The sequence below is a fragment of the Perca fluviatilis genome, chromosome 7, assembly GCF_010015445.1.
Source record: "Perca fluviatilis chromosome 7, GENO_Pfluv_1.0, whole genome shotgun sequence".
NCBI lineage: Eukaryota > Metazoa > Chordata > Actinopteri > Perciformes > Percidae > Perca > Perca fluviatilis.
This window is the reverse complement of record NC_053118.1, coordinates 19,446,182-19,457,884: the sequence shown is the minus strand read 5'-3', so window position 1 is coordinate 19,457,884 and position 11,703 is coordinate 19,446,182. Positions and strand designations below refer to the sequence as shown.

At 40.7% G+C, this 11,703-nt stretch overlaps 1 protein-coding gene and 1 long non-coding RNA gene across 2 annotated transcripts; both read right to left on the bottom strand.

The window, feature by feature from the left end:
* Positions 1-1,268: 1,268 nt before the first annotated feature.
* Positions 1,269-4,116, bottom strand: LOC120562732. Its single transcript, XR_005639814.1, has 3 exons — positions 3,969-4,116; positions 1,742-1,801; positions 1,269-1,309 (listed from the first exon to the last, which is right to left on the bottom strand). It is a non-coding gene; the product is annotated as an uncharacterized LOC120562732 (long non-coding RNA).
* A 485-nt stretch (positions 4,117-4,601) lies between these two features.
* si:ch211-254p10.2 (solute carrier family 40 member 1) lies at positions 4,602-10,718 on the bottom strand. The gene is made up of 9 exons (XM_039804775.1): positions 10,574-10,718; positions 9,881-9,986; positions 9,722-9,789; positions 9,399-9,558; positions 8,984-9,099; positions 8,658-8,784; positions 8,210-8,464; positions 6,535-7,215; positions 4,602-6,156 (listed from the first exon to the last, which is right to left on the bottom strand). Exons 2-9 carry the CDS (start codon positions 9,981-9,983, stop codon positions 5,897-5,899), a joined length of 1,770 nt encoding a protein of 589 aa, XP_039660709.1. The 5' UTR covers positions 9,984-9,986; positions 10,574-10,718; the 3' UTR covers positions 4,602-5,896.
* Positions 10,719-11,703: the final 985 nt, after the last annotated feature.

Here is an 11,703-nt window from a genome sequence, read left to right as displayed (position 1 = left end):
ATACTCATGAGCAGCACTGTATATATTCAGAATGTGCTCATAAAGCTTTCTAATCATTTGCTGCTTCAAGTTCAAATGAATAACATATGCAAGTGCTCTTAAAATAATCCTCATCTTTTTGGTTATACAAAACTGACTTTCTTTGATTGAGAAAAGAAACTAATTTGACCACATCCTTGATTTGAACATTTTTAGATAGTAAACCTAGCCCCTCTGATACTGTCTTTTAGCAGTAGTATATTCTATACTATTTCACCATTAAACCACCTTGTCTTCCTTCCGAGTGAATGTTCCTTAGTGAGACAAAGCCATGAGGACAACTCCCGCTTTAATGTGCTACCACTGACCCAGTTTCTCAAGTAAATGAATTGCAAAGTGAGATTGCCTAAAGTCAGATTTGTTAGCGAGCTTGCTCTAATACCGTTGTCTTTTAACAGGGACTACCATGACAACCATGGGAGGTACACTGTTACTGTAGGCCTACGGCGCTGCAAAAGAGTTCAAAAAGTGATGAAACTCTATTGAGCTTGTTACTGTATACCCTTTCTAAAATAACACCCAGTCAAGTAGGCCTACAGAAATCCAACAGCTGCACACACTCATAAAATGAAAGAACATACTAAACAACAGGAACAGTGAAATCCCTGGTAGCGTTCTTTCAGACGTGCAACTAATTTGTGGGGAACCATGGTGGGGACATGTCTGTCAAAAGATGTCATGTACATAAATAAAGCTTGTTTTCTTCGCCTTCAAAATAAAAGTCAATTTTCTAAAGTGCTTTGCAAAAATTGTATTTCTAATTTTATTTTTCTAAATAAAAGCCTGTTTTCTATAGTTCGGGGTGGTACTATAGAAAAATAAATACAAATTTCACCCTTTGCTTCTAAAAAAAAGTAATCAGTTCTGTTTCTTCTGGTGTTTAAAATACATTTTACAACAATACAATTATGTTGTGAAAGGTCATGTAGCAATAATAATGAAGCCAGATATTCCAGACCGCATCTTGTCACATAAAGTCCAGCAGTGGTGGCCTAAAGGTTAGAGAAGAGAGCTTGTGACCGGGAAGTCATCGGTACAATCCCCAGACCGACAGAATAACATCTGGGTGGGGAAAGTGAAAGAGCAGCTCTTGTCTCTTGTCCCTCCCTCATTACCACCACTGAGGTACCCTTGAGCAAGGCCCTTAACCTCCAACTGTGTGGCCAGCAGATCAGACTGTGGTTGTACTGGGCAGCTTCCAGGTATGAATGTGTAACTGTGTGAATGGGCGTTCCTGCAAAAGAGAGGCTGCCTCTCAGTGAACCTTCACCTGAAAAAATAAAGGTTAAAAAAAAAAAGTAATAGAAATATTTTTTCTATAAAACACCAGAATAATATGAAGAGAAGAGGAAGAAATTATATATGCAACACAATATTAGTAAAAGAAGCTTTAACTTTCAAATGTAGCCAATTCTCAATAACTCAAATTACATTAAAGTGACTATATGTAACTTTTTAGTATTTCTGAAACTCTGTCATTTTTCATTTAATAAAAAATATCATCATGCGAAGTACCTCACTCAAACACACAACCCTCTGACAGGCTAAGCTAACGTTAGCATACTTTTGCCGCGTTAAATTTTGCCTTTGAGCTGCAAAACCCACCCTGTTAACTATTAACCTGACATCAATAGCTGTAGATAGTAATATTAATTTTAAACAAGTGATAACAGGCTAAATAACTCTATTATCAGTAGCTTACCTGGTGCTTCTCTGTAGTCATTGCCGCCATCACTGGCAAGATGAAGCTGTACCTTATTGTCTGAAAGTCAGAAATGTGCGTGGTGTAAGCATAGACAGTATATAATGGACCAACAGATCCCGTTGCTCTGGACGGAGACCAGTGAAGGATATTAGAAGCACTTTTCCGGTGAGCGCTGAGCGTTACTGCGCAGCCTCCAACTGAGCTTGAAGACGTAGATGAGACGTGAGTAACCTGTCTGAAAGTTGTAAGTCTTCTGGTAGCTGTGCCAAGAGAAATCTCAATCATTCCCAATCTTGCAGAGATGGAGAGCGTAGGTATATGTAAGGAGATAACATGGACACAGGCTAACATTAGTAATTAAACTAAACAGCTCATGTAAGTCAAAACTGCCTGTGAGCTACTCCTGTACTATACGGTAATTCCTCTACTATGTGACACAATCGTTAGCCTATTTTTATAAAAACGTCTGCTACGGAGCCATAACGTGAGGTACAAGGCAATGGAGCCTTTTATACATTGTCGTGTTTCTTTAGAAATAAACAATGGACAAATAGAGTCTTTAAACGCTTCAGATGTAAAGTTATTCGCTGTCAAAGTGACGTCAAAATGAATGTGTCAGTGGAATGCTAACGGGAGGTGATCGTTTTGTAGCATCACAATGGCGCCATAGGAGGTTCGAGTTCTGAAGCGAAACTTACCCCCTTGGGTGTGAGCGGCCACCGTGGGGCGTGGTGTGAGCGGCCACCGGGGGCGTGGCGTGAGCGGCCACCGGGGGCGTGGCGTTAGTGACGTAATTTCTTGTGGGCGTGGCGTGAGCGGCTACAGGCCGCAGCTGGACCCTTCTCTGTCAAACACTGGACTGACACTGAGATGAAAAAAGCTGTTGTGTTCCTGCTTCTACAATAGGGTGAAGCCGTTGAGCACACGGCAGAAAATAGTTCTAGGACTGTACAGATTCATTTTGCAGTCTGCAGTGGTCTGTATCGTTACTGCTTCCAGTAAGATAGTCTCCCACTCATACAACAGTTCTTTCTGGAAACTTGCCTTAACCAGCCTACTCATGGCTTCTGTTCATTACCAAGGTAACTACACACTAGTGATTTTGATGGAAGCATTATGACCTTAATTTAGTGTATCAAGTTAGGGCTGCAACGGGATAGGGGTTTTTATGGTGTCAGACACTGGAAGTCACTTAGTATCATCATCATATCATGGACTGGAAACAAGATATTAAAATATGAGAGGCTTCCATTAATGTACATCTGAGTTTGTATGGCTAATAGAAGCCTCTCCAGTATTCAGTACTTGTACAGTGGTCACTGGTAAACCAGTAGGCTATATTGGAACTCCTTCCCAGTTAGCACACATATGTGGCATGGTGGCAGTATTGCAGCTACCAATCATTTCTTGCCTCTTTCCTACATACTCGTCTTTGTTATTGACATTCATTGTTACTCGTGCTTGAGTAGCAATGAGTTTACATCATGGGGATGTTGGACATTTCAGATGAGAATATCTGGAGTACAGCCTGGATTTTCATGTCCTTCAATTCTGGATGCTTTCCATCTGTGTCTCCTACCCAGCCTTGTATGTCCTCATATGTATTCCTCTGGATGATAGTCATCAATATCTAATTACTCTTGGATGGTGCTGACAATTTATAGAAAATCTGAGGATTAAGATAAGGTGTAAAGATACTGTGTGTGTATTGTGTATCATTCATATGGTAATAATGCACAAAGGCCTAACATGTTCCTATACTGGCATGGTGATGACCATTTAATGTGACATTGACCTCTACTGGCTACAAAAAGCCATTACATTTGCATATGGATACTGTACTTTCCTTGGCTTTGACATTTTTACGTCCTCAACATTTATATATTGTATAAATGTATTATTTTGTCCTTGCAGTGTTTCTCTTCATACACTCTCCCCGTAACGTACGCATATGTATTGGTATTTCTGCTAACAACCATTAGGCTATAGCTTTGTGGGTGCTACAGCTTATTCTGATTGACAATGAATTAACTTCACCTGTGGTAGGCTACTATATCTCAGGTTGTATAAGCTTTCTAGTATTTTGACTGCAAGTTCAGGTACTATTAAAGGAAGTTGTCAGCAAAATCTTTGGTGACCCCTTGGGGGTTAAAGGAACACGCCGCCTTATTGCGACTTTAGCTTATTCACCGTACCCCCCAGAGTTAGATAAGTCCATACATACCCTTCTCATCTCCGTGCGTGTCGTAACTCCATCTAGCTCAATGCTCCCAATAAGCGACAAAATAATGCCAACATTTTCCTATTTACATGTTGTGATTTGTATAGTCACAGTGTGTACAAATAACAAGGTCACATGAGACACAGCCATCTTCTAACCGTATACATACTGGGAACTATAGTCTCAGAAAGGCGAAGCAGCTGCTACTTCTGCTACTTGGGCGGAGTGATTTGCTCGCAGCACCTGAGAAGCCCTGTGGTGGTGAGGAGCAGAGAGTTCACCTGGCATTCGCTCAGAGTTGGCGTAATAATCACTCCACCCAACTAGCAGTGCTTTACCTTCTGAGAATATAGTTCCCAGTATGTATACGGTGGCTGTCCGTTTTATTGGAATGATTCTAGTACTACCATTAGTCTAATTTTTAAAGGTTGAATTGAGGACTTTATTTGAGTGTCAGGCTGTGAATAGGGCCAAATGGATTTACAATGTTGTAGATTATTGAGTGTAAATGAATCTAGAGTAGTATGTGTAGCACTTTCATTGACATTACATACATTTATAAATTGATTATTCTGATCAGAAGACTTGAGGCCAAAGACCATCTTCAGTCATCTTTATTATCTTAATTATCAGTCTGAAAAAATAGGACAACATATTATACAGAAATTTCACAGGAAAAGTATACAAATATATTGAGATGTGTTGCTGGTTGTATGACAAAAGGTTAAACGTTGATGTTATTTCCACTGTACATGAAGGAAATATGAAAACAAACAGTAGCTGAGAGTAATTCCCAAGTCATATTCCCAACAGTGTTCTTGTTCTTAGTTGAGGTAAGGTAATGTTTAGTTCATCAGAACTACAAAAGAATAAAAGCAAAGTGTAATACAACACTGCCAATAGCAGTGATCAACATTTGCTGTCAACACATAGGTATTACTGATTTCAAACATGTCACAAAATGAAGATTGCTTTCATCTTGGATTTCTATAAAACTATTAATATCACTCTTTATATGGGAAGGAAATAAAGTTTGGACACTATTTTTGTTCATCTAAGTACACAAGCAATTAGAATAAAATAGTTTGCATTAAAGTTTGTCCATGGCATGATGTGATCATTTTTGTTGTTGTTATCCATAACCAAGGTTTACATGCATAAAAGAAAGGCAAATGTTTGCTTGATTCATCCACAGAGAAACAAACCAGGGGAAGGGAATACTTTGTCCTTTCACTTCTGTCCATTAAAAGGGGGGCTGCCTTTCAGATATTTTTTTTTCTAATGAAACAATTTCACATCAAGTTCCCTTTATGTTCCTTTTTGGACATCCTGGAATATTTCCAAGTGGACGGATCAGTAACATCGATGCCACTTGTAGAAGTACCGTCTCGTCTTGTTTGCATTTTCATATCACTGTTAAGTTTTCCTCACCACACCAGTTCTTTACTGAGTGAAGGTTAGAAAAAGCGCTCCATCCATCCACCCTCCCATCCAAAAAGCTATGTAAGTTAACAGGCTTGTTTGATGAAAGTCTTGCAGTTATCTTACAGGTTTTGCAAAGGCATGTGCTGGTGCCTTAGCTGCTACCTTTGTGTCCTGTTGTACATTAGATTAGGACATTTCCCCTGGAGGTACCATTGCTGCATTTATTGTAGCCACCTCAACTTATGTACACGAAGGGAGAGCGTGTCTCCCACTCTATTTCACCTGAGTTCTTGTTTGCTGCTGTGGCACGTGGCCCTGCAGGAAGAAAGCAAACAAGGTGGGACAGGCACTTGCTGTGTTGTGCTGAAATGAATGGCTAAGTCGGGAGTGGAGTGTTGCAATAAGATTGCTGACGGAGTAGGAGGGAGACATTCATTTCACAGGTGCAGAGTGGAGTCAGTGCTGATAAGCATCTCATGTCTGGATGTGTGGGCCATGTCTGCTCCTTATGTGTTGAGGCGGCGTTTTCTCTTGGCTTTGTGTGCATACAGGAAGTACATAGTGTGCCCAGTGGTGATGAATAATACAGAAATGATAACTAGGATGCCAAAGTGCTGTGGCTGTGGAGCGGAAATGACCATGATGAAGTGAAGCAGATCCATCAGGTAATTCATAGAGCTCTGCACCCCATTTACCACACCCCTCTCTGACTCACAGATGTTCTCCTGCAGGAGCTGGGTCACTGTCAGGTCGAAGGACCAGAGACCTAAAACACAGATGTCATTGGGGTTTAAAAGAAAACCTGGACTTTATTTGGTCAATAGTCATACTAATTGTATATAGCACTTTCCAAGCATTAAGCACAAAGTGCTTTCCAGATTAAAAGATTTACAAAATACAATACAAAATACAAAACAGCTGTGCATGTATTCAGTTCTTCACACAATTATTTAATTTATGGGAATAGTTTTATTGCCTAACATAGATGGCAATATGATAAGCTGATATTGGCTGATAGTATCTGCAATGCCAATATATAGGGGAAGCCCTGTTGACAGTATTCCCATTAAGCCTATTGTATATCGTGTACTCATTTAAGTTTTGGTGTCCATTGGAACCAGTCAGATTCGGATGTCCTACTCACCAATGCGTGCTGTGATGACACCCAAGAACAGAAGGATAATGGAGATGTAAGATTCTGGCGCTGTGTCAGAGGGGACGTTGTCAAAGAGTACAGTGTTGTTGGTCCAGTGGATGGAGGAGCGGTCGGGTAGCAGTGGTTGATTGCTGCCCCCCCTCAGAGGATAAGTATGTTTTTGCCTTTGGCTTGCCATCCCTCCAAGCTCAGAGGAGGAGTTGGAGGTAATGTAGGGCATCAGCAAGCTAAGATCCATAGGGCTGCCAGGGGCAAACACAGAGCACACACACAGCAGCAAGCAGCCCAGGTGGATGCAGCTTGAGATGATGCCTGTGTTAACAAGGCCATAGGACTTCCTGAGTCTGGTGAACATCACGGTGCCCATCAGCCCTGTGATAGCCGATACACCCATCAGCAGACTAAGGAGGGAGCCGCTTATGCCCTGAGTATATGCATAGCCAGTGGTGATGCAGTCAAAGCCCAGCACTGTGGTGTAGAGGAAAGCCAGACCCATTCCTGCCAAGAAGACAGGCTGGCGATAGTAGGCCCTCCAGCCGTCCTTGCAGGTGCTCACCAGCCAGCGAAACCTCCGGAAACACAGCGGCAGGTTGGTGATTTCTTTTAGGTGCAGGCCTGTGTTGCAGTTTCCTTCGGTCAGAGGTTGAGGTTGTGCAACATTACCTTCCCCTGATGAGAAAAAGGAATGTCATCCATCACTTGTGTTCATCAATAGTGAAGGCCCAATTGGTGTTGTGCACCCTTTTTTCACCATGTCATGTTAGAATCCAATTCATCTGTCACATACAGACCATCTACACTTATCTCCATGGGCTGCAAATGTAGACTATGTGGACTGTGTCAGTTGGGTGCTGTACATAAACTGAGGATTGTGTCCTCAGTTTGTGCTTCAATTAAGCTTTGGATCTTGATATTCTAGTTCTATAATGCCTTTAGTCATTTTAATGTGATTGTCTACTTTTGTATGATATAGAATTAATGAACTTACAGCACGCCGTAGAAGACGGCTCACAGCATTTTATAATACAACAAATACTTTCTATAACAATCTGGAGAAATGGTATATTTTTGGATGTTATTTCAAATAATTCCAAGTGTTTCAACTTTATTGTGAAGTTGTCTAATTTTTAACCATCATTTCCTTAAGCCAAATGAAAATCTGTTGGCACAAATTTCACTACATCAGTAGTACCCTTCATGATGTCTACGCCCTAAATCCCTCCATAGAAGCGTTGTTTTCAACATTTGAATTGAATTTCAAAGCAAAAATTTTTGTTGATTATTAACACTTTCTCACCGAACTTTAAAAAAGGAAACCATTGTGATATAAGTGGTGATAGAAGCTGAGGAGAATGGGATTTTAATGTATACTGTAGTATACTAAAACTGATGCCAGCCAGCATTGCATAATCACCCGCAGTTAACAGTAGATGCTGTATGTCGTCTTTACATTGCTGACTACAAGCAAGCATTGTTAACATATTTTAGCCTAATACACATTGTATAACTTTTCTTTTTTATAATTACAAGGTCACTTGTTATGTTTAGGACTCCATGATGCCCACTGGCCTTTATGCACATTTACGGTAAATCTCATAATCTAGCATTCTAAAGGTAAAATCTGGTAATACAGGAAAGGTCAGAAACAACACATAGTCTTTACCTTGTGACAATCTCCTCTCAACCCTCTGCAGAAACACCTGATCCACCTCCACCACTGGTGGTTTGATTGAAAGAGCAGGGACGATGCGGTACACCCGTGACAAGAAGAAGAACTCCACAATGAGAGACACAAGGTTCCAGCCCAGGATGAAGCCACAGCCAACTACATTGGAGGCCAGGGTCATGACCTGTCCCACTGCTAGTGGGGCCAGGATGTTAGTCACCTGATCTATCCGCCTCATGGTTGCATTCATTCCTTTTGTTAGGATCAAAGACACAGAGGTTAATGTGCTTCCACTAGAGGACGGTCAGCAAGAGCAGAAACAGACCAATACCTGATATTCTCTGTAATTCAAGCATGTATCGTGGGTATGGTGCCCAACCAGTGACGCGTGACAAACATGGAATGCAAACAAATATGTGTATTAACAGAGAATGGATCCCCTCACCAGCTAGGTGACCTCGGTTGTAGCCTGTGATAACCACAATCCAGTCCCTCTGAATGGCAATGGTCAGTGCTGTGCTTGCAAGGTTTGCCACATCTGCCAGGACGATCACCACCGTATAACAAACCACCTTGTGTAAGTTTTGCGATGCAACATGTTACTATGACAGCACAGAGTAGCCACAAGCTCAGAAGCAGAGACAACAGGGACACAGGACAGAGGGAACAACAGCAGCAATAACTCCTCTGTGTGATAATCATGGTGAGTATTCCATTTGCAGATCAACATGGTGTCAAGTTATGAAATGTAATTATTAGTCAAATACTCACAGTAAGCCATCCATCCCAGATCTGTTCAATCCTTTGCTTATATGAGAACACCAACATGAGCACAATGCTACATACTGTCACTGAGATGTTCTGAATGAAAAGAGATGCATGTGCAACTAAAATAGGAGACAAAATAAATTGTTTTAGACTCTCACAACATAGACGATATTCTCTGTAAAAAGTGAATGCTAGCCTTGACAGATGTGAGCCTTGTGCCTGAAGTCCTGCTGGTGTCAGGTCTAGCTATCAAATCTGGGACTGATTTACACTTGAGACATCGTCTGTGAATGCAATTCACCACCTGGCGGGATAGGAAACCAGCAGACTTCTGGGCCCAAGATTGAGATCCGCTGATCTATATCACTGTTCTACGATATATACTGCATGCAAAAAAATTCAAATGAGTGTTTCTTACCTTTATTCCTGGGATTGCGATCAACCCAGTCTCCAATCAAAGCCCCTAGCATGAGCACTGACCCAGCCACTACCAACCCAAACACCGCAGTCAACAGCAGGTTACGGCCATACAGCTCAATCAGGAACACAGAAATTGCAAAGTGCCACATGCGGTCGCCCTGTTTAAAACAACATAAAAGGGCATGGTTATGTAATGTTTTGCAAGCTGCTGTCTGTATGCTGTCGCACAGTTAACAGTAAGTACACTACCTTGCAGTTATTTAAGATTCAATGTCTTATCTATTTCTCCAGGAATCTGTTTCTTCAGGAAATGATTCTTACCCACATAGACAATGCTCCACTGACATAGATGAGAAACTTGGGACCCTTGAGGTAGATAAGAGCTGAACCTTACGAGGAAATGCATGAAAATCGAATAAGCACACATATTTGCTACAAATACATTGCACAAATTCTAACTGGATTTAAAGTTGACTTCACCTGGTATACTCCTCGCCCTTTTAGCTCTTGCATCCCTGATGTCGTCAGACTCAAACTCCACCACAACCCCCCCACACTGGGAGGCGTCTGCTCGCTTAGACATTTCCTAGTGTGGGATCGTAGGTCAAAAACTGTTGAACTTGTCGCACTCTTGTCCCCATTGTTAATAGTACAGTGTTTCATTACTGTAGGTCACAGCATCATTGGATGCTTTGAAAGACACCAAGGTTACATTGTTGTTGATGACTACAAGAATGTTTAGATCCATTAGTGGTTATCATACAATTTTATAGACAGCACCAAAAATCAACATGTTGCGATGTTGTATGCACTAATTAAATACACAATTTATTTTACCTTATGCAACAAAAGTTGGAACACCGTGTCCTTTTGAACTCAGCAAACCTGCTGTAACCTCTTCAGTGGGTTTACAACACTGTAATATTATTATTAAGTATTCCACATCTAATTTACTTCACATCAGTCACTTCAAATTAGTTTTTTCTCAGAGGCATAAATAATAACTGCCATTGGTCAACAAGTTAGATTGTGAATAAAATAAAATAAATAAAGAAAAAGTGTGTCAAACTAACGTTTAGCAATAGCATTAGCGTGACACCTTGTATAGCTCTATAAACCGAGTCTTAAACCGACAATAATTCAAGCGTTCATAAGTCAATGCAGGGTCATCACCTTTGTTCTGATGTTCCACTCAATCCTTACTGTTGTTCCTCGATTATGTATCTTGTGCCATGTATCCTACATTGGGATGCTAGTCTTTCCTGAGAGCTGGAATTCAAGCTGTAGTTTTTTTGAAAGGCTTAATAACATTGCAGTGTTCAAGTGCACCATTGTATGAAAGTGCCAGAAAAGCAGAACAGGCAGAGGGACAACAAAGGCAGCCAGCATATTCCAAAGCACGTGACACAGGGGGGACAATATCACTGTCCACCCACACCACAAAAAGGACAACTGTGTAACTCGTATGGCTCAAAATACACACGTGCGCATGATCAGTAAGCACATGCTCCCCCCCCCCCCCCCCCCCCAAACACACACACACACACACACACACACACACACACACACACACACACACACACACACACACACACACACACACACACACACAAGCACAGTCCTACAACTCTCATACACCCACATGCACTGTTGACATGTGAAACAGTTACATAAAGGACACATCATGCAACACTACATCACTGTTTCCACACTTGCAGGTAACAGAGGGTAGAGACGATGATAATATTAACCGAACATACAAACACAACATTGCTACAAATATCAGCTCATGTGACATTTCCACTGAAAATCTTTGTGATATTTTCTTTTTTTGAGAACGAATAAAGTGCTTATCACAACCCATTTAGAAAAGTTATCCATCACCCTCTCTTTCTTCCCATTCAAAACATCAACACAGGAAATTAACTGTAGTCTTCCTTTAATCAAATATTAACACAGACCTCATATTCAGTTCCAGCCTTTGCTATTCTTTTATTCATATTTTTCTCAGAGATATACTCTTGCAGTGATTTGATCTAGTAGATCTAGTAGACAGTGTTCGCATTTCTTTCACCAATATAAATGCACTTGTGTAAATTAAAAAAAAAGCTTTAATTTAGCAAATATACTGAAATTACAGCAAATGGATGTGTTTTAATTTATCAAATATACTAAAAGTACAGCTCATACTGCCAATATGTTATTCTAATGATAAAATCATGTTTACTGTATATGTAATGTAATTAGAATCTTGTAATACCATACTAATCAAAAGATAGAAAACATATGAAAGAAAGAATCAG